Below are 23,728 nucleotides of genomic sequence, written 5' to 3'. Positions count from 1 at the left end.
AAGAAATAATATGTCTTATTCATAAGGATGGAAAAAACACCCTATGGAATTTAAAAATTATCGTTTTTTTTTTTTATTGACCGTTGATTATAAAATCTTTGCCAAGGTCTTAGCTCTTTGGTTAGAATTCTTTCTTCCCCACCTTATAGGCAAAGACATCTATGGTTTATTAAGGGAAGGCTTATATAGGATAAAGCGAGACTGCTTCTGAATGTTCTCAGTAAAGCTCACTCTTTTAAATCTTCTCTCACGGCCATAAAAATTCATGCTGAGAAAGCATTTGATAGAGTAAACTGGAACTTTTTTATTTCATTGTTTGAAATGGCATGGGTTTGGGTATACAATTATAGCTCTAATCTCCATGCTACATCATCCGCCCTGGGCGTCAGTAATGGTTATTCCCATGATTTCCTCATATTTTCCTCTAAATAGGGGTATAGGCAAGGTTGCCCACTTTCTCCTCTATTATTTGTTTTAGCTCTTGAACCCTTTCTTTCTCGGATACGTCTTAACCCTTCTATCTTTGGTTTTCCTTATGGTGACCAAAATCTAAAATGTTCTGCTTATGCAGACAACATTCTTTTCTTTATTTCCTCTACTGAGGATTCGCTACCTTGTCTATTACAAAAAAATTCTCTATTTTCTACTGTCTCTGGATATAAAATCAATAAAGATACACAGAAATTCTCCCGCTTACTAAACACACATTCAGTAATTCTTATTCTCTAACTGGTTATCAGATGTCCAATTCTGCAAAAATGAAATGTTTAGGGGTATGGTTCACAAACTCCTTTCCAGACATGGTTAAAATAAATATTACAGAACTATCAGCCTGATTCATCAAAGACCCGTTTTGCGAGTCTATAATAGCGATTCATAAGGAATCGCTATTACAGACTCGCAAAACGGGATTCATGTAGGAATCGCAAAAAGAATTGCGATTCCTACACATTCCTTATTTGCGATTAGTAAATTGCTAATTGCAAATAAGGAATAACTCCCCATTCATTCCTATGGGCCAAAAGGCCCATAGGAATGAATGGGGAGTATTCCTTATTTGCGATTAGCAATTAGCTAATCGCAAATAAGATAGCGATTTAAAGGGTGCCAGGGGTGTCCAAAGGACACCCTGTAGCATCCCTTAAATGCAAATTGAAACAGGTGTTGCGCACACACATGTCCAAAGCATTTTTCTAAGTTTTCGCTATTTACCACGAGGTTTGACCTTGCGGTAAATAGTGGGCCGAAATTGCGAATTCGCAATTTTTAAATGGATGATGAATTGCATTTAAGGAATCTCAAATTGAGATTCCTTAAATGTAATTCTTCGCAAAATAGCGAAATCGCTATTACCGATTTTTGCATTTGGGATGATGAATCCCAAATGCAAAAATAGCGCTCGCAAAGGGCCAGATTCTCAGAATCTGGCCCTTTGCGAGCCGATTTCGGCTTGATGAATCAGGCTGTTAGTTTTAAAATTGATAAGATTCTCTCCTCTTGGAATCCTCTATTTCTATCATGGTGGGGTCGATAAGACGCTATTAAAATGATGATCTCTCCCTTAATGTTATATCTTCTTTCTATGCTGACAGTTTATATCCCCAAACAGTTTTTCAAAAAAAATCAACATGCTACTCCTTAAATTTCTTTGGAAACATAAAAAGTCAAAAGTAGCATTAGCTCCTTAACAAAAGCCGGAATTGGCGGGGGTTAATTTCCTCACTTTCATGGTTATCATAGAGCTTATGCTTTGCGCCAAGCTGCTCTTTGGACTCATGACTTATTCTTCTCCTTTTCTTTCTTATGGCTAGATATTGAGCATATTTTTCTTCTTCCCTTGTGCTTTAAAGAGGTCCTATCTCTTACTGCTAGGACATCATTTCTTTACTCCCCTATATTACGCAATACGGTTTTGTTGCTCAAATCCACCTTTTTTCCACTTACTCTAGATACGGAGTTGCTTTAGAAAATACTAATATGACCTAACTCCTTACTTAAGATAAATAATAGGCCTTTTTTTGTCACACTTGGAAGGAAAAGGCTTAGGGGCCGATTATGATCGCGGACGGACTTGCGTCCGTCCGCGATCATTGAGGAGGAGGGGACGTCCGCATGGGCTGCGGAGTCCCCTCCTGTGCGATTAGGATGTGACCGCCAGGGTGGCGGTCACATCCTCTATTTTTAACATTGCGGCGGGTGCGGCTTCAAGCTGCACCTGTGGCAATGTTAAAAATGCACGCATTGCATTTCCATGCAGAAAGAGGCAGGCACCGCGCGGTGCCTGCCGCTTTCTGCATACAAATGCAGGGGGGTACCATAGGTACCCCCCATTCCCCCCCCCCCCCGCCCCCCCTTCACCTAGGGGGCCCGCAACAGGCCCCCGCAGTGAAGTTACACATGCTTTTCCACGGCGGAAAAGCCGCCGCGGAAAAGCATGTTTGCAGGCACATACTAATCTGGCGGACGGTGTCTGAGAGACACCGTCACCAGATTAGTGCTTTTCCTCCGCGGTTGTAAGCCAACCGCGGAGGAAAAGCTGCGGACGGAAACCGGGACCCACCAGCCATCCTAATGTGGCGGTGGGTCTTTGGTGGGTCCGCTGCGGATTTTCCGCATCCTCCGGGCCGGCGGTGGCTTACTCCGGCCCTGATGATGCGGAAAATCCGCAATCATAATGAGCCCCTTAATGTGGACACCTCAACTTTTTCATAATGACTCTCCAATCTCTTTTCCTCAGTTTTGTCTTATTTTATCATTGACGAACGCGGTTCTTGATATTTATTTTTCTTAGCAGAACTCTTCAATAATGGTCCCCTTCTCTTCTGACATCACTGAATTTCTGAAAACGGGTCCTAGGGCTTCGGCCATTTATAAGTATCTCTCCCTTCCTGACTCCTCCAGAACGAAATCCAAGTCTGAACTTATATGGGAGAGAGATCTATGAATCACTTGGACAATCCTTTTTTGGAACAAGATATGGGCACGTATATATAAAATCTCGAGTTCTGCTGGTATTAGACAGTCTCTATTTTTTGTATATCATCGCCTATATTTTACTCCCTTGCAGTGTTCAAATTCTCCACCGAAACATATGCTAATTGGTGGTCTTGTGACTTCCCTAATGTGGATTTAATGCATATCTTATTCAACTGTCCCAATACCCGTATATTTTGGTACAAAATTTGGGCACAGATTAAGAAGATTTTTAATTTTGACAGCACTTCAATGTTATTTATCTTTTTTTGGGAACACTGTCTAATTCTCTTACTCCATCCTTCCTTAATATTACATTTTTAGATATACTGTTAGCGATAGCTTTTCTTCAGATTACTTTGAATTAGAAATCAGCAGATAAGTTATCCTATAAAATATGGTGGGATTCAGTGTGCTCTCATCATAAGTTAAATACTATGTATGCTATACAATGGAGATCTTCACACAATACTCATTTGTCATGGTTGCCTCTTACTTCATGTCCTAACTAAGTTGATAAGTCATTTTATGATATGTTTATTGATATAATGTTTGTCTTATTAGGTCAACCTAGAGGCAATCTCTTGTTTTTTTTTTAAACCTTCAGGATTTTTTATACCATTTACATTTCACCCTCCCTCCCCTCATCCCTCTCCTTCTTTTTGTTCCCCTCCCACTAAAAATTATAAAGACGTTTATGGTTTTCTTGATAGTGCTTAAACTGCATATGTAGTTTTGATTATCTTATTGTATTGTTGGTATGCAGTATACAATGTACTTAATAAAGTATTTTAAACACAAAATATAGCATTAATGTAACCTATTTCATAGATGATCAGGAGCTCAGCGAATTGCCAAAAAAGACAAGAAGGGGTACACACATGTTGTATGTGTGATCTGTAAGCTCTCAAGCGCTTAGTCACATAAGTCCTGTTCTCAGAGTACTTGGAGGAGCTCAGTGTATTTATGTTTTAAACACTTTTTATTGAATTTACAATTGGAAAAACAAAAATTAATACATATATGAGCAGCTGTCTAATGAAGACATGTGCATGGTTGACTCTTACAGTTGTTTGTTTCCCCACTATCAATTCTACTCTCCGTCACCAACATTTATTCAGATAGAACCATCATCACATAACACTACAAACATTTATTTACAAATCATCCACTTGCACTCGCTGTATTCAGAACCCTTCCACCAAGAACCATTCCTTCAAACCCTCTCACTAGCGCTCATTTGATGGGCCAAAGTCATTCAGCTAATGTTTCATTATACATCTATTTGCTGGCAGGATGGAAAGTGCCATCAGTTTCAACTTAATCTCTCCCCTTTGGGACCCTGAAGTAATCCTAACATGCAGGGTATCAGTGACAACTCTACTACGTCACCTCTGCAACATACAGGTATGTTACAACTCTGCCCAGCGTCGGATTGGTAACGTGGGCACTCGGGCAATGCCCGAGGGGCCGGTGTCGGAGCTGCAGCTGTGGACTGCTTTTTGTTTAGAAACCTGGGGGCCGATTTAAGCAGTATCTGTGTTGTTGGATGCCGCCAGCAGCCCAGCGGGTGTCCGAGTGGCCTTTCTGGAGGCAGATGGGCGTCCATTACCTCCCTTGCATCAACGGGCAGAGGTGTCACACTCTCTTCTCTCCCTTGGCCGGCCGATTAATATATGCTGATTTGATTGAGCAGGGCCAGGGGGCCTGAACAAAAATGGCCTCACTTGTTTCAGGTGTGGTTCAACAGTGTAAACTAATAGGTATATTTCTTGTAACCCCTCCCGTCACCACTTTTTAATTTTTTTTTGCTGAAGCAGTGTTTTGGGGAAAGGCAATATGCAAATGTGGGCCACTTTTGTTAGTGTGCCCGGGCCGATTTTGAATCCCAATCCAACCCTGACTCTGCCCCAATAGACACCTACCAAATCATCTTCACATTGATACATCAGTACAAGAGCTCAGGCTAGGACAATCACTCCAGTTAGAGAAATCTGAGAAAAAGTTTTAAATACCTGTGATTAAGCAGACATTCACTCATCAGCCAACGGCTCCTTAAAAGAGTAGTGCGGCAGAATGAATGAATGACTTACATATCCCACCTATGTTAGATACATTGCTTTATGGTCACTGGCATTAACGATCGGACGAACAGTTTGCTGAAAAAAGCTAACTCTCCACCATTAGACTGTGGAGATATTTCAGTGTAAACGAATGACGTCTTTCAGCCTCTGACATGCACAAGTTGAAAATAAGGTAAGTGTATGAATGAACATCTTGCCAGTCTGTCTGTATCTTTGTATCAAATTGGAGAGCATTGGGAAGCAAAGCTAACTAAAGAATAGTCAAACAAGAGTATATAAATCACGATTTTCCTGATTTTTTTATTTACGTGACATAGCATACCATCACTTTATCTGTTAAATGCAGCAACGCTAACACAATAACACTATAGGCCATTCTACAACCAACACTCAGTTCCTCTCTGTTCTTCGAAAAGGGCGCCCAAGATTCAGATGCTAATCTAAGTGCTTTATTATTATTATTATTATTATTATTATTATGTTTCTTATATAGCGCCAGAATCGACCCCCGAAGGGGTATCTCCGCGCTTGCCTTGGGAACCCGTCCTGGCTTTTCCCTGTGAGATAGCCCCTACAGGGCATCCCCAAGGTGAAAGCCAGGCATCCCGCCGCGGGGGCCGTTGTGGAGATTAAGCAAGCTTAATGCCCAGAGTTGCAGAGTGTGAACCCATGATTAGGTCAGGCACCGAAGCGAGAATTATCGAGTCCATGGACATTTGAGCTCAAGACCCTGCTGCGTCGGGAATTGAACCCTGGTCCCGGGTCTGACCTCTGCTTCAGGGTCTGCCTGCTCTAACCGGTGAGCCACACTTCCCCACTTTGCAGCCTCATCGGAGGTATGAATCACTATATAAATAAAACACAACACAATATATTTGGAATGTTGTACAACTGTGCTGAGGTTAACAATAGAGATAACATGACAGAAGTCTGAGTATTTTACTGAGAGCATCACACATTAAACCTGATATGTGATACCACGTTGCTTCCCTGGCTATGATAACACTCTTCTTGAAATTTATGTCAGGTTTTGTTGGTCCACATATTTTTCCACACTGCACTACAGTGCAGGAGGAATTAATATATTGTACTACGTTTTACCTATGACTTGACATTATATTTACTGTTCTTGAGTCACCAGTAAATATAAATTGTTACAATTTTCCTCACTTGTGACTTGGAAATGAGATCTCTGTAAGACAATGCAAAAAGCACGAAAGGTTTAGTAGATTGAGTTTTGAGGTTCCATGGCAGATTCTTGAATTTCCAACAAATGCGGTGTCCGTTGTCACAGGGCAGAAAATTCCCATTGTATGAAAATCATTCCGCTATAAACATATGTTGTTATATATATTTCATTCTTTGTTCTTTAGCTTTTCTGATATCCCTCCCTCAGCCCGACGCTCTTCAACGTCTACATGGCTCCACTTGCCCCCATCGTCAGAACCTACGGACTCCACATCGTGTCATACGCAGACGACACCCAGCTCATCCTCTCCCTATCCAACGAGCCCAACACCGCCAGACGCAACTTTCGAGAAGGCATGGAAGCCGTCGCCAAATGGATGAAAAACAGCTGCCTACAACTAAACACCAACAAAACAGAAGTACTCATCATGGGCCCAAACCCCGACGCCTGGAGCGACACCTGGTGGCCCACCTCCCTCGGAAACCCGCCAACCCCCACAGACCACGCACGCAACCTGGGAATCATCCTGGACTCCGAGCTCAAAATGGACCGCCAGATCAACTCTGTCTCATCTTCCTGCTTCTACACCCTCCTCCTCCTTCGTAAGACCTTCAAATGGATCCCCCTCGAACACCGAAAGACAGTCACTCCCGCCCTGGTCACCAGCAGACTCGACTACGGCAACGCACTCTACGCCGGAATAAACAAAAACCTCATCTGCAAGCTACAGAACATCCAGAACGCCGCCGCAAGACTGGTCCTCAACCTGCCAAAACACTGCCACATCTCCCAGCACCTGCGCACACGCCACTGGCTCCCCGTCGAGGCGAGAATCACCTTTAAGATGCTCACCCACGCACACAAGGCCCTCCACTGCACCGGACCCGCATACCTGAACAGCCGGCTCAAATTCCACGCACCCCAAAGGACCCTACGATCCGCCCAGCTCTCCTACGCCGAGGTCCCCCGCACCAGAAAGACCAGATCGGGAGGCCGCTCCTTCTTCTTCCTCGCGGCCAAAGCATGGAACGCCCTTCCGCTCCACCTCAGACAGACAACATCGCTCCCCATCTTCGCAGGAAACCTCAAAACCTGGCTCTTCGACAGGCCCCCTCCTTGATGGAATGGAACCTGCACCCCCCCACCCCCCCATCCCTAGCGCCTTGAGACCCTTACGGGTGAGTAGTTGCGCTTTAACAAACTCCTGATTGATTGATTGGAACCCTACTTCTCAGAAGACTCATTCATATGTCTTTTATATTTTTGTTCTTTTCTGAATAAATGTAATTGAAGAATAAATGAATGGGGCATGCTAACTGATAAAAAAAAGTATTAAACCAATGCACAGAATCAAAGTAAAAGAATGAATGGATTATGACCAGCAAGCCGATCAAAATATTAAATTCCACAGTAGGTATTCCTCCATACATTCTACACATGGTACTGTAAGATTATTTTTTTAAATGAAAAATAGGGGCGGGTGTGGGTTGTCAAACTGTAATATGGAAAACAAGAAAACAACAAGGCAAAAAAACAATCAGAAAAAATTCCAATATCCTGTACACCCAGAAAACCAAAAACTATTGGGCTAAAATTCATCAAGCAATAACGTTTCCCCCTTTCTGTATTATTTAGTTTGAAAATATTTGTATCAACATTGAAAGGGTTACCCCTGAATATAAGCTGTCTTCAGTTTTTTGGACACAGTTTTCATATGACTCTCTTGGCGCAGGCTTTGACGCTATGACATCACTTCCTCTGTGCAGCATTCATTACAGTAGTATGTAGTAGGCACTGTAAATTGCCAAGGCAGTTGATGCTGAAATGCACTTTCTATATATTTTCATGAACTGAGATGTTTTAATGACTGTTTACCTTTACTGGGTTTATTTAAGTTCGAGTTTGTTTTGAGTTGTTTTAACTGGTTTTACCTGCCATATTTTTTACCTAATGTCTGAACTCCATTTTCATTCACACTTGGAACTTGCTTGTTTACTCCCTATTCATTGCAATTTGTTACTTGTTCTGATGTGGTCATTGCTGAGTTTTCTTTACTCCCCTGTTGGTGAAGGTGATCGCACTAAGCATAGGTAGAGGCTTCCTTACATCATATAAGCCGAGCCGCTGTGCAGCTACACTGACTGTGTGCCAAAGGTATCCCAGTCTGATACCAACCAGATCCCAGCCGGGCATTTATTTATTTATTTATTTTATATTCTTGTAAAGCGCCAGACTAGACCCCCGGAGGGGTATCTCCGCGCTATTGCTGCAACTGGGAGAGTTCTAATTTAAATTGTGTGTCCAACCTAAAAATAGGAAACTACAGGGCATTATTTGTTAGGGTACAGATAGGTTTTTAAGGTTTTCCGGAAGGTCAGGTGGCTAGAGAGAGATCTTAATTCCGGGGGCAGAGAATTCCAGAGTATTGGTCCGGCATAGGCTAGTGCACGGCCACCTTGTCTGGTCCTTTTTACTCTGGGTACTTGCAGTAGCTGCTGATGACTGGAGCGCAAAAGGCGCCCAGGGGTGTAGGGCTGAAAAATAGTGGCCATGTATTTTGGGCCCTCCCCTATCATACTCTTATGGATAGTACACAGTGTTTTAAACTGGACTCGTTTCCTCACTGGAAGCCAGTGGAGTCTCATCAGCAGGGGATGTGAGGGTGTCCTTGGAGGGGCATTCAGGATAATCCTTGCAGCTGTATTTTGGATTACCTGCAGTTTACTAAGTTGCTCCTCGTTAGCTCCAAGGAGCAGACCATTGCAGTAATCAACCCTGCTGATGACAAGAGCCTGTACAAGCGTCTTTCTATGATGGTCCGGTATGTAGGGGAAGACACGTCTTAACATACCAATAGCCCGAAAGCAGTTTCCAGCAACTTGGTTAACGTGGCCCTTGAAAGTAAGCTGCTGATCAAAAAGCACTCCCAAGTTTCTGACTGTACTCTTGGGGGTAGGGACAGGGCCCAGCTCTAAGGGCCACCAATCGGATGCCCAGTGTGTCGCCGCTTGCCCAAAACACATGACCTCCGTCTTCCCTACATTACACTGCAGGCAGTTAGATGACATCCACTCTGCAATGGCTCTCATGCCATCTGCAAAAGATCTTTTTATTGCAGGTGTAAGATTTTTAAAGGGGAAAAGGAGTTGGGTATCGTCGGCATACGACACAGGGGTGAAGCCGAAAGATCTTGCTAAGTTGGCTAGGGGGGCCACATACACATTGAAGAGTGTAGGACTCAAGCACGAGCCTTGTGGCACTCCCTTATTGAGCTCCCTAAGGGTGGATTTGTGGGAGCCCAGCCTAACTTCTTGATAACGGTCAGTCAAAAAGCTCTTCATCCATGCCAGAGCCACTCCTTCTACACCCACCTCGCCTAGGCGGTTAAGGAGCACCGTGTGGGACACCGTATCAAAGGCGGCGGAAAGGTCCAACAGCACCAGAATCATTGAGCTGCCATCATCCAGTGCCATTTTGATGTTGTTGGTCACTGTCTGAAGAGCTGATTCTGTGCTGTGGTTTGGCCTGAACCCTGATTGTGAATGGTCCAGGCCGTCCGTCGCCTCAAGATGTTGAGAGAGATAGGTGTTCACGTGCCTCTCCGTAACCTTGCCCAGGTAAGGTAGGAGGGAGATGGGTCGTAAATTGGAGAGGTCTGTCCATGGGGAAGATGCCTTTTTTCTGATCGGGATCACCACCGCCTTTTTCCAGTCTGCTGGAACCTGACCTTTTGTTAGTGAAATGTTCACCAAATCTAATATGGAGGGTCCCAGGAGAGAGATCATGGGGCCAATCATCTTGGCGGGAATAAGGTCATTTGGGGACCCTGATTTAATTTGACCGCAAAGGGAGAGGAGCTCTGTATTAGTAATTGGGGGAAAGGATGTTAGAGGTGTTTTATTGTTGCTTGTTGTCGGGGTCAGAGGATAACTATTGGTAGTTTTATTTATAGCGCTATTGGCTGCCACTATTTTTTCATAGATGTTATTTATTTTATCCTCAAAAAATGTCGATACTTCATCACATAAATCTTGTGAGAAGTCCTCTGAGCTCTCACATGCAGTCGGTTTAATAAAATTCTGAAGGATATTAAAAAGCTCCTTAGAGCAATTGCCTGCTTGTGATATCTGTTGCGTTATGTGCTGTTTTCTGGCAAGTTTAATATTTTTGTAGTACTTTGATTGAGCGTCTAAAAAAACTGCTCTGTTACTCTCGGTTTTTCTTTTCCTCCAAGCTTTCTCAGCTCGCCTACAGTTTTGTTTTTCTGCTCTCAGTTCGGAGGTATACCAGCTATCTTGTTTGGACATAGGATACTGTTTGTGCTTTTTCAAGGGGGCCACAATGTCAAGGGCTTGCTTTATAGAAGTGTTAAGTTTGGCTAAAGCCGTATCAGCTGTGTCTGCTGTCAGAATTTCCGGATCTTTCCAGAATTCCTGGATTTTGTTAACAGTGACTTTGTGCCATTTTCGTCGCCAGATGGGGGGAGAGAAACACGCTTTGCAGTGCTTAAAGGCGTTACTAATAAAAATTCTAACACCCAGGATACTACTCTGTGCAGCCTTTTGCAGGAAAATAGGATTTTGTTACTCTAAGGCACTGCATTGTCATTTGCATTTCTTTTCCTAGTCTATGAACTCCTGGCTTACTTCTGAACCTTTGACTGACTTTCATTCTATCCATTTCACGCATTGCACAAAGTCTCCTCTCAGCTTGGACAATGGCTCAACAGATTTGATGAATCCCACTGTGATCTACTAAAAATACTACATCAATTACATGTTTTGCTAGCAACTCTTGGTCCAAATATTACAGAAGAGGCCACTAGTGGGATGGAGATCGCCCACCACGTCTCTTTACAAGGTAAGCAGCTTCCCTCTTCTAATGGTCCTGTTGCTTAATTTTTAGGTTTCGCCTGGCGTCCGCTGCGCAGCAGCTTTCGCGCAGGTGAAATCTTATGTTAGAACAGTACTGGGGCTTTGTCCTGCCTGCTCTTCCATTGGCTAGCTCCATAAATGGAGGCTAGCCATTGGAAGAGAGATGCGTCACTCTTTCTGGGAGCAGATTCGTGGGCGTTCCGGTGATTTTTTCGCTCTAACCCTCTTTTAGAACGTCATGAAGACGTGGGCCACTGTGGGCGTGTACTTTTTTTTTTTTAACATGGATGTTTTTCCTCATTGCTAAGATCGTCCTGATCCCGCATGGTTGTATCCCGCTGTCCGTCCCCCCCTCCCGCTGTCTGTGTCTTTGTGTATCCCGCTGTCTGTCCCCCCGCCCGCTGTCCGTGTCTTTGTGTATCCCGCTGTCCGTCCCCCCTCCCGCTGTCCGTGTCTTTGTTCCGCCCACCCCGTGCTGTCCGTGTCTCTGTTTAGACACACCCAGGAGCTCCTGGCTGCTCCCAGCCCATGTTACAAGAGCCCCTGGAGTCGAGCTGGGCATTCAGCTTTGCGTCTGCAGAGACCGAGAGCCAGTGCGGACCGGACCAGGGAGCCCCCTTGGGATGGCCGCCTAGAAGCCCGACCCGGAAAGGTAACAAAAAAATAAAACATTTTCAAAACAGTAAAATAAATGTTGAACGCGACATTTCAAACAAGAGCGTTTCTCCGGAGAGGCGAGCGCTCTGGGATCTGCAGCCTTTTGCCGGCGCCGTAACTTTCTCCCAGTCTTTTCATTTACAGTTTACTAACGAAAGAGATTGGAAATACTAAATAGGGACTGTGTCTGGTTTTATCAGTAGTCCTTTTTGTAAAACGTTTTGTTGTGTTAATGCGTAGACGTGTTTAGAACATTAAAAGGTGACCCTTTTAAAAAAAAAATTCTGCAGTACCAACCAGAACGCCTCGGAAGTTTGAGACCCGGCCACCGATTCAAGGGAGTTCTCGCTTGTGAAAGGTCAAAACTGAGATTTCTCATTTTGTTTTTCTTGCTTAAAGGATGTGTTTTTCCCACGACTGCAGCGGATTCATTTTCGCCGGCGTTGCCGGAGTCATTGGCACCGGTTTAAAATGAGATGCATGCGAGTCACTGAGACAGCTCAGTCTGTTGTGTGCCTGCTGCAAACATCTGTGCGTCCTCTGCACGCCAGAAATTTGAGTCCGACCAGGGTGGCTTCGACTCTCATCCATCTGAAGGAAATAAAATGAGTTCCATTGAGTGCGGTAATAGCAACGTGCTATTCAAGCGCCTAGTAGCAATTCCGTTTGTGGTGTGTGCTAAAAAGCATGGCAGGTATTAAATTATTTACATACCTACTCTCTATGCCCAGCTTCACAGTGAACATGCGTATAAAAATGTGCCAGTATTTTAATTGCATTACGCATATAATATTTTAGCATTTGTATAGCGCTTGGTACACTGTATGGGAAGTCGTGGCGAATTTTAGGGCTGCCAGCGTGCTGCATGATAAAGGGTTGTGGGCGGTATGTTTTGGTGTGTTGACCAGAGAGGTGTTCTGCTGAAGTCTTGGGTCATAGCGCCTAGCGGTGCGATGGAGGAGGGGGTATGAGCTATAGCCACGCAAAAACGAGTCCTAACTGTCAGTATTAAGTTACTCTGCAGATTGCAGTTATCTTTAATATTTCTCTGTGTGTGTGTGTGTGGCTCTGGGTGTGTGTGTGTGTGTGTATGTGTGTGTGTGGCTCTGGGTGTTGGTGTGTGTGGCTCTGGGTGTGTGTGTGTGTGCTAGTAATTGCTGTCTGCTGACCTCGTCCATAGGGTACAATAGGTCTCACATTTGGGAGAGATTAAGCTAATGGCAATGTAAATGACAATGCCATTTATTTATCTGTTTTCAAAACCAACACATAAATACAAATTTTGTCATTTACAATGCCAATAGCTCTAACTTTTCCAAAGGCGAAACCATTGCATTGTAAATGCTTGTTTTGCTCTTTCTTTCCATCTTTGCATGTCCTCCTCGCTTCCCTCTTTTCCTACCCTCCTTCCTTCCTTCCCTCCTTCCTTCTATCATTCCTCCCTCCCTCCTGCTTCATTCCCTCCTTTTTTAGGTCTCGTCTTATTCCATTCCACAAGGAATGAATAGGACGAGACTATTGGGGCTACAATAAGAGCTAAACTAAGCTCTTAAAAATGCGGATTTCCAGAGTGCATGTGGTCTCGTGAACGAGCTTCTATCCGCCTGCCTCGCATCACCACATGAAAGCCATTTGTTGCCACACCACCATCAAAGGCTTCTGCTCCCCCTCACTCCCTTCCCCCCCCCCCCACTCGCTGGCCACGTCAAACGCGAGAGCTTTAAAGGGGCTTGCTTAAAGCTTGAAGGCAATCTGCTTCCCCGCCCCCCTGGTGTTTTTGGCTTTTTTCGCTCGCTAATCAGGGTTTTTTCCCCTCCCACCCTTCCTTTGATGTCCGCCGCGCGTGCCCTTTGCCTGTCGCCTAACACGGTCGTTGGTGCAACCACCTCTCACAAAGCTGCATTTACAATTCTCGTTATTCCTGCATTTTTCTGAAAACTTTAATTTGCACATCTCACACCTCACCTTTTTTTCTCTTCATTAGTCTTTTCACTCTCCCCTTCTGTATGTACTGCCTTTCATCTCCCCCACTTCACCATCGCCCTCACACACACACACAACCACGCACTTAATTGTAAACACTACATTTTCTTTTAGTTTGGAGCAGTCCATGTTTCGACAGCTGTGTACTTCCTTCACACACTTTCCCTCAATTACAATTGGCACATATTTCACCTATGCTCTGTGCACTCTGCAAAGAGGCCAAGGATTGCATGTGCACTAAGGTGACTACTGACAAGCACTCTGAGAAATTCCCATTGTCTTCAGCCTCAGCCCAAGCCCCAGAGCTCTCACTTGTGCCCCGACATTAACACCTACTCACAACTTGAACTCACGCAGACTCCTGTTTTTTTTTTCTCGCGGCAAAAACCCCCCACGAAGGTTGACCTGAAAACGTGACTGCACACATTAATTAAAAAGGCAACTTGGAGATTACGCATTCTTGCTTTCTATGCAGTTAAATTCCTTGTGTTTCTGCTTGCATTGTCTATCGTAGCTACAATTTTTAGTTGGTTTTTGACAGCACAGTTCCCGTTGTTTTCCTTGTATTTTATAGTTTTTGTTCCCCCTCGACCTTCTTGTTTTACAAGTCATTAGTGTCCGGAAGGTTAATCCAGTTGGTCCAATTGAATGAAGTTAAGGTCACAGCTCGTACACTGCATACAAAGCCTTGAGCTGGCTACATTGTGTCCTGACAACATTGTTTTTACTGTCGCCACCTCAATATTTTGACCCCTGTGTACTCCTCACACATTTTCAAAGAATTACAATTGCAACGGGAATACCCGCCCATTGCTCTGTGCACCCTGCAAAGAGGCCAAGCATTGGATGGCCACGTATTCCGAACACCTTTTGAAGTCACTGACAAGCACTGTGTTAAACTTGCACCGCTTTCAGCCTCACCTTCAGAGCTCTCAATTGTGCCCGCTATAAACACCTACTCAAGAGTAAATGTTTCATGGAAAAATAAAGAAACACAGCACCCTGGAAATAGTTTACTTAATCTTGCATTTCCTAAGAATGTTAAACGGGAAATAGAAACAAGAACTAAAATACTGACATGGATTACTTACATTTTTTACATGAATTATTTAGAACTCAATGAGTGTTTTTAGCCAGTGAAGTTAAGGACCTGAATATAGGGCCCAATGGTGACCTTTTTCAATATTAGTTTTTAATTACTACCTAGTGTGAGATTGAGTGCACGCTTCCAGACACACACACACACACGCACACCACTAGCCGTCAGTGCATTCTTTCACCAGCCATACACAACACCAGCCATCAATGCACACTGTCACAAGGCACACACACCATCAGCCATCAGTGCACGCATCTACCAGGCACACACACCACCAGCCGTCAGTGCACGCTTTCAACAGGCACACACACACCACCAGCCATCAGTGCAAGCTTTCTCCAGGCATAGACATCACCGGCCATCAGTGCACACTTTCACCAGGCACGGACACCATCAGTCGTCAGTGCACGCTTTCACCGGGCACAAACACCACCAGCCATCATTGCACACTTTCACCGGGCACAAATACCACCAGCCGTCAGTGCACGCTTTCACCAGGCACACACCACCAGACGTCAGTGCACGCTTTCACCAGGCACACACACCACCAGCCGTCAGTGCACACTTTCACCAGGCACACACACCACCAGTCGTCAGTGCACACTTTCACCAGGCACACACCACCAGCCGTCAGTGCACGCTTTCACCAGGCACACACATCACCAGCCATCAGTGCACGCTTCCACCAGGCACACACACCATCAGCCGGCCAGGCACACACACACCACCAGCCATCAGTGCACGCTTTCAACAGGCACACACACCACCAGCCATCAGTGAACGCTTTCAACAGGCCCACACACACCACCAGCCATCAGTGCGCACTTTCACCAGGCATACACACCACCGGCCATCCTTGCACACTTTCATCGGGCACACACACCATCAGTCATCAGTGCACGCTTTCACCGGGCACAAACACCACCAGCCGTCAATGCACTCTTTCACCGGGCACAAACACCACCAGCGGTCAGTGCACGCTTCCACCAGGCACACAACACCAGCCGTCAGTGCACGCTTTCACCAGACACACACGCACACCACCAGCCATCAGTGCACGCTTTCACTCGGCACACACCACCTGCGGTCAGTGCACACTTCCACCAGACACACACACCACCAGCCATCAGTGCACTATTTGTACAGGCACACACACCACCAGCCATCAGTGCACACATCAATTGTTAACGCATCCAAAATTAACTATTGTAGCAATCGCAGTATGGCACACTTTACTATTAAACATATTCATCTAAAGCGCAGCATGCCATCATTGCTACAAAAAAATACACATTTTTTTGGCCTACAATTTATAGACTTTTGTTGCAATTGGTGTTGCAATATTTCGCAATGCCAATAGCTCAAACCTAATTAATGCGAGACCTATTGCATTGCAAATGCTTGTTACTATTAGAATTAAAGAGCTTTGACGTATCTCTCAACAACATGCATGACTGATATGTTGCAAGCATTCAATTCCGGACTAATGGAGGATGTGCAAAGAAGTGCTACCAACTTATTATGTCAGATCATCAATACTGTATATACTAATATTCCTCTTAAACTGTTCATCTCCTGGTGAGCCACTCCATCGACACCTTGGTACACACAGGATCTGCAAGAAGCTAAACCTGATTGCAAAAACAAATTCCAATGAGTATGGCTCTCCTCCTACACTGACCTAACTAAGGCAGTGTACCCTGATTTGTGCTAAAATAATGCAAACTATATCGGTAATACTCATGGACATTATCAAAATTGCATCAAATTATCCATCAACTAAACATGAAGTTTTTAAATTGTTTAATACACTTATCACCCCTACTACTATCAGTTCAGTTATTTCAACTTCCCAATATCTCTACTCAGGCCTGTCTTTGTATTTACATATTTGAAATTGTTCCCTCTCTCCTCAAAATTCTGAGACTTTCTGACAAGCTTTTAAGGGAACAAGTAGCCGTAATGGTACCTTTTTCTTGCCTGTTAGCGACAGAGAGCTATTAATTAAAACCCTCTCCTTCTCATATAGTTCTCCTTTGGATGCTTGACCTGTATAACTATTGAAAAGGTTGGTGCACACAGTAACTTCCGCACTAACTCATTTATGTAACACTTCTCTCTCTACTGGAATAGTACCTCTTTTATGGAAGAAGTCAATGATGGTCCTGCTCTTACAAAAAACCCTCCTTCAATCCCAGGGGTTCAGCTAACTATAGGCTATTCTCCCTTTTATCTTTTCCAGTTAATTCTCCAATCACTGTCTGGACTTTTAAGAATCTAAAGCTACATTGATAACAACTACTCCATTTCCCTTTCAGTGTGGAAACAGTCTTGGTTATGAGTACCAAAGAAATCAGAATGCATCTTGACGGCAGGGGTGATGTGCCTTGATTTTGCCCAATCTCTCAATGTCCTTTAACACAGTCCTACTCAAAGTCCAACTCAATAGACTGCAGGGGGTTGGATTGGAGGGTTTGGCCCTTGGTGGACTTACCTGCCATCTTAAGGAGCAAGCTCAGCCTATCTTACTATTTCACTTTTAGTTCATTTTTAAATTAATTGGGTAAGGCCGACTTCGGGGCTCTGCTTTGAGCCCTCCTTTATTCAGGCTTTATCTCGCTCCATTGCCTGCTCTCTTTCTTTGGTATGAGCTTTTTCTCTTTTGCAGATGACACACAACTTATTCTGCATCTTGATGGGAATCAAGCCACATATAAACTAAGTGCGGAGACTGTTTAAGCTGAGCTGCCCAATGGTTATATGTCAACTCCTTTCAATTTCACTCCTTCAAACAGAATTGTTGATGCTTGGCCACTCTTCTTCTTGCGGTCACGATTGGTGTCCTTCATAACTAGGACCCATTCCTCTATCAAACTGTTCTGTACACAACCTAAGCATCTTCTTTTAGTCTCAGTTAACTTTGGAAGAACATATTTCAAAACGTGTTTTGCTCAAAAGAACGGGGTTTGGGGCAAGACGGAATTGCACCTATCTCTAGTAAAATGTTATATCCAAGAGGATAAGGTGCTATGGACCGGAGTTTCAAAGCCCCTAAGACACAAAGGGCCAGATGTAGGTAATTCATATTTACCGTCTCTTAAATACCGAATTTTACCGATTCGGTATTTAAGAGTCGGTAAATATGAAGGGGGGAGATACCGAATAAATACCGAATCCTGCAAGGGTGCAGGGGATGTCACTTTGACACCCTCTAGCACCCCAATTCCGGACTTGTGTGCCATGAGGCACACAGACATGCCCTTATGTGTGACACATTGCACAGGTGTGCATGCACACCTGAATTCGGTATTTTACCACCCAAATGGATTGGGTGGTAAAATACCGATTCTTAAGGGCCTGTTACACTCTTAGGAGTTTCACCTACATGTGGATTTACCGAATCGGTAAAATTACCGATTCGGTAATTTACAGAATCGGTAAATTTACCGAATCGGTAAATTTACCGATTCTGTAAAATGATGGCCCCTACATGCCAAATCCTAAATACCGGTCGGTAACGGCAGAAATCGGCCGTTACCGACCTGTATTTTCTCTCCTACATCTGGCCCAAAATGTCTCAATTTACCACAGACAACACACAGTGGTCCAGCACTCTTAATACAAATTGGTATTCACTATAAATAACACAGTTCCTCCAAATAATTGCAATTCAGCAGGGTTGTTTCCATCAAATTCTTTATTCTTAACTTTTTTTTCAACTTGGTTAAAAGACCATAGCCAACGAGTTTCGTCCTCTCAGACTTCTTCAGGGCAAAAAACACAATTACTTGCGGTCTGTACTGCAAATTTGATAGTACTGCTTCCCTTTTCAGGATCCCATGTAATTAGAGTATCTCTTAGATTCAAGTACGTTTATTGCAATCCTCACTATGTACTAGATTGCTTCGTTTGGTAAGTGGTGAGTTAGTCACAGACGTCCTCCGTTTTATTCCACGAAAGGTTCCAGCATATCGGTCATCCAGCACGGTAGCATGGCGTCCATCTCGATTTCAAAACTTGCTTTGACCTGCGTCTTTCTTTTGAGGATTTTTAAGAAAATTCTACCTTTTCTCCCTCCTACCTGTCACGATACTGAACTTATTCAGAATTCTGTGTCTCACCTTATTCTGGTACTGAGTAAATGCATCTCTACATCTTCCCGCTGCCGATCCTTTCACTGGCTACCACTGCTGCAAAAAAGAAGTGTGTTCAAACCTTTATGCTTCTGTAATCATGGCCTTCACCAGCTTGGTCTTCCTTATATTCAGGCCCTATTTTCTCAATAATATCCTTCATGTACTCTTGTGCTCGACTTCTGGTCACATTTTGATGTGTGAAGCAAATAGACAGCTATTTTGCCTACTTAAAAAGTTAAAACGTGAAATTTTTTGCCCTGGCCCTGACCCCACTTTCAATCCTATGTTTAGGAAACTGTCAAAACATAAGTATTCTCATCAACATAAATTATTGATTTTCATGATATCAGTGCTAGGACACCCATTTCTCTTATTAGAATGTACTTTATAAAAATTTAAATCAATCAAGCACCAAATCCATATGCAGAAACATTTCTGGGCAAAAATTTGGATAAACCAAAACATAAGCCTCAAAGTCCCCTTGACGGGTGAGTCACAATATCTATGGTTTAATATCGACCTGCAGTAACGTCAGCTCCAATATATAGACTGTCACCAAGTAGTCATGGTAAGTAGATGTGGACGATGAATAGCAAATATATACTTCCCTCTGTATGTTTACCTTGATGATATAATAGTAGTCAATATTTCTGCAGATCAATATCCATGTAATTTATTTTGTAACATACAACCCCTTGCTATTTTTCATAGGTCCAACAAATTAATTCACAATTCTACACTCTACAGATAAGCACCACATATCCCTTGTCGTGTGAATATTCCTTACCGAGCAACTGCACTGGACACACTGATTTGTCTGCCGGGAAGGGAAGAGCTCATGAGAAGTAAACATCTCACCCTGCTGGTAGACTGTCCCATTGTACAGGCATGACTTTATCGGAGCTCGGAGGCCAGAGGGAGTGTGCGGCTCTACAGGGGTGAAAAAAAAGACATACATGTACTTAGATTCAGCTTTTATCCTGTGGCTCACCATTGCAATGGAGACAGGCGACTGATGCATTCAAGACTATCCATCAGTGCTATATTCATTTCACCCGTGTTGGTTCTTTTTCATCTCTGCTTGCTCACTTTGGCAAAATGTGCCTTCCTTTCTCTTTCTCCTATTTTTTTCTGTTTCTCTCTTTTTTTCGGTTTAAAGTCTGACAATGAAAAATAAAGCTGGTCCTTAAAACTGATTGCTGGTCCCCACCACCTGCAACCACCAGCAGAAATTAACCACTGCTCTGCAGTGACATTTACCATTATTGTAATAATTATTTTTAATCATGAAGATTTTGTGTCGCCCTGACACCAATGTTGTTTGAAACGTAGATGACTTTTGTTTTAGACTCCAATACACAAGACATACGTTGGACACATTTTTGATGGCTCATACACTTACTGATGCACTCCCTGTGTGCCTTCCCTGTCAAGTTGTGTTGAAAACATACCTTACTTCTCTCTCCAAGCAATGCCTATGCTATACAGACCCCAGAATTAAAGTCATGTTTGAGCTGCGATGTGGAGAAGAGATATATGAAAGTTTGGATCTGAGGAGCCATGCTAGGGAACACCAATTGTTTACGAGAAAGGAAATCTCAGTGAAATGTAAAAAAAATAAAGGGAAAGAAGTTTTCGAACCCAAGTAATGGAAAAAGACCCTCAAGTTGTAAAGAGATGCAACCACCAACTTTGCTTTCAGACCACAAGGGTAAGAGCCCAGCAGATTAGAGCAATGCCACAGAGCTCCTCACTGCCACACGAATGGTGTCAATAGTTGTACAAAAGTGAGAAGGACAGTTGTTTGAGCAGCAAATTCTTTCTCCAGAACCTGTAGTGGTCACATGCACGTTACCAGTGCAGAGATTCTCAAGATGTTGCAATACTTCTCCTGGCAAAGCCCCAGTGTTCATTTCTTCCCATTGTTCCTTGAAAGTGGCCCAGCACAGAGGCTAAGTTCATATCCCAACCAATTCGCCCATTAAATCTGACATGTTGTCAGTTCAGTGTAGGCAAAATGCCAGCATCTCGCTGCAGTCCACACTGTTTGCTTGTAGTGGGCTCTCTTACTGGTGCATCTAGGCCTCCATTTACAGATGCTTGGAGACATTCTTTGAAGAGTGGCTGGAGTTAGACAGGCCATATTCATAAAAAGATGACCAGCTAATGAATCCTTCTACTTTTGATAACTGTTTACCATTCTTGTCAATGTCCCTAATGACTCAAAAAACATATATTTGTTCGGTCAAACTAAAGCAGGTCCCCGCTGTCAGTAACTGCATGCATACTACAGGGACTGGCCAGTTCTCCTACTAAAGCCTTCCCTTATGATGTCTCCACAGATATCCATGAGCTGGAGCGAAGCTTGGTGTTTCTTGAGCAGACAGGTCCACCAGTACGTCTTGCTGAAGCCTATGAGCATAAAAGGGTGGAGAGAGTCATCTTCTTCCAATAAGCTTGATTCCTGATGCCCTAAAAACTCAACACAGCACAGTGCGTATTAGCTGATGCCACGCAGAGGTCACCAGAAGCTCCATTCTCCCTTCTCTGTAGGGCCAGTCAGAAGTGAGGTGTAATTCCAGACAGCGCTGAAAAGGGTGTTTTTATCTAAACTGGGAATGACAAGAAATGTAAGAATACAGCATTCACACTTTTCTCCACTAAGACATTTCGATATCTAGCAGCTGGTGAAAGTACCAAATGGGGAAAGACCAAAAATGCAGAACTACTATGTGAATCAAGTGCAGTATTGTCAATTCCACCAGTAATCCATCATTTCTGAGGGACTTCCTCAGGGACCCTCGGTCTAGGTCCACTCTCTCACTGCAGCTCTGCTGTGCTGTCTCTTGCCTCCAGACCCCGACCTCGCCCTTGGAGGTTCGAGGCTGCTGCTCGCTCCAACTGTGACCAGACTGTCTGCAACCACCGTAACCTTTCTCAGACTTTTTTTCTTCTTAATTTTTCCCTTTTGGGCCCATCTGTGTCTTGCTCTAATTCCACCACAGTTTTTATTTTCTCGTGCCTGCCTGTTCCTTTTGCCTTTTGCCACTGCTGTCCCTGGTGCCCCTCCCCCCTGAAATTCCCCCCTGGAATTCCCCCCCCCAGAGTTCCCACGCTCCCGCCTCCCAGCCTCTCCTCCCTCCCACTTCCCCTACTTAATGGAAGTTGCTGCGCAGCGGGCACGCCGCAGGCGTGCCAAAGGCAAGCCCGTCTGCGCCCGTCCGCGACCCGATTGCGGCCAGCACCAGGAACGTTGGACCTCCCACTACCCATAGCTATGACACCACCACCCTCCTCGCACTCAACCCTGGAAGACTTCAAGAATGCCAACAGGCCTCGCCGAACACGACCCACGGCCAGTTCTCCTGCCTCCACTACCTCCAGACCCTCACCGCCACACTGGCCTCCAACACCGCTGAAGCCAGCACCAGCGACACCCTAAAATGCATCCTCCTCAAAGTACGCTCCATACACAAACACACCATGGAAATCTGGAACCTACTCGACTCTCTCACACGACATCGCCTTCTTCACAGAGACTTGGACCAAGCACATCCTCCACTCCCGACATCAGCACCGCCATCCCAGACAGATACAAGATCGAGAGGAAAGACTGCCTCAACCACCCAGGAGAGGGCCTCGCCATCGCCCAACTGAGCACCCTCCACATTCCCCTCTGCCAAACACCTGCCAGATCCAGAACACCCCCAAAGTCACACTGCGGGGACCCCCTGACCCCGGACATCCTTCGCCACCACCATCACAGACTTTATCGCGCCCCACACCATCGCCTAAACAAACTACATACTCATTGGAGACCTTAACTTCCACCTCGACAACCCCAGCCATCCCAACTCCACTATCCTTTGTGACAACCTCGCCAGCATCAGACTTAAACAACTCATCAACACACTGACCCACAGAGCAGGACACACCCTCAAACCTATCTTCGTGGCAGGAAACAGCGTCCAATTCAGCCACACAACACAGCCGCAATGGACCAACCACCACTGCGTACAATTCGCCATCAACAAACCCAAGGCACCCAAATCAAACTCACGCCCACCACAAAGGAACTGGAGCAGGGTTACCAATGAGCAACTTAACTCCACCCTCACCCAAGACAACCACACAAGGGCACCTGACACAAACGACTCAGCCAGAGAACTCCACACCTGGATCTCCGACTGCGCAGACAAGCTCGCCCGGTACGCAACCCCGACAGACAACGCTCCAGGAAAACCACCTTGTTCACCGCTCTCCAAGATGCCAGATGTACCTGCAGATGCCTGTAGAAGAACTGGAGAAATACCAAGACAACCGAAAACCACACCACCTAGAAGGACGCCATAATGGACTACCACAACCAGATCAGAGCCACCAAGGGGAACTTCATCCTCAACAAAATCCTGGCCAACTCCACTAACTCCAAGGAACTTTTCAGTATCAATCAAGAATTCACCAACCCATGCAGCGAAGCCACAGACATCACCCCATCCCAAGACCTCTGCGACAAGCTTGGAACTTATTTCCACCTCAAGATCAAAAACCTCTATGACAACTTAATCGACCATCCACCAGGTGCCACAGATCGTCCCCCGCCCCCCAGAAACACCAGCCAGCCCACAATCTCCAACTGGACCCGATCACGGCCAAAGACAACTCCTCGACCATGAAAAGCATCCACTTGGGGGCCCCCACCGACCCCTACCCACCTCACATCTACCAGATAG

General features: G+C 44.7%; 1 protein-coding gene across 1 annotated transcript in view; it reads right to left on the bottom strand.

Moving 5' to 3' along the window:
• The window catches only part of CHRDL2 (chordin like 2), a 638,416-nt gene that overhangs the window by 274,674 nt on the left and 340,014 nt on the right, over nt 1–23,728 (bottom strand). The window contains exon 4 of the mRNA XM_086933239.1: nt 19,783–19,925. Within this exon, the coding sequence (XP_086789365.1) occupies nt 19,783–19,925 (143 nt within the window). The remainder of the gene's footprint in view (nt 1–19,782; nt 19,926–23,728) is intronic.

This window comes from Lissotriton vulgaris, chromosome 8, assembly GCF_964263255.1.
Source record: "Lissotriton vulgaris chromosome 8, aLisVul1.2, whole genome shotgun sequence".
Taxonomy (NCBI): domain Eukaryota; kingdom Metazoa; phylum Chordata; class Amphibia; order Caudata; family Salamandridae; genus Lissotriton; species Lissotriton vulgaris.
The sequence above is the reverse complement of the archived record's forward strand: the minus strand, read 5'-3'. Positions and strand labels throughout refer to the sequence as shown.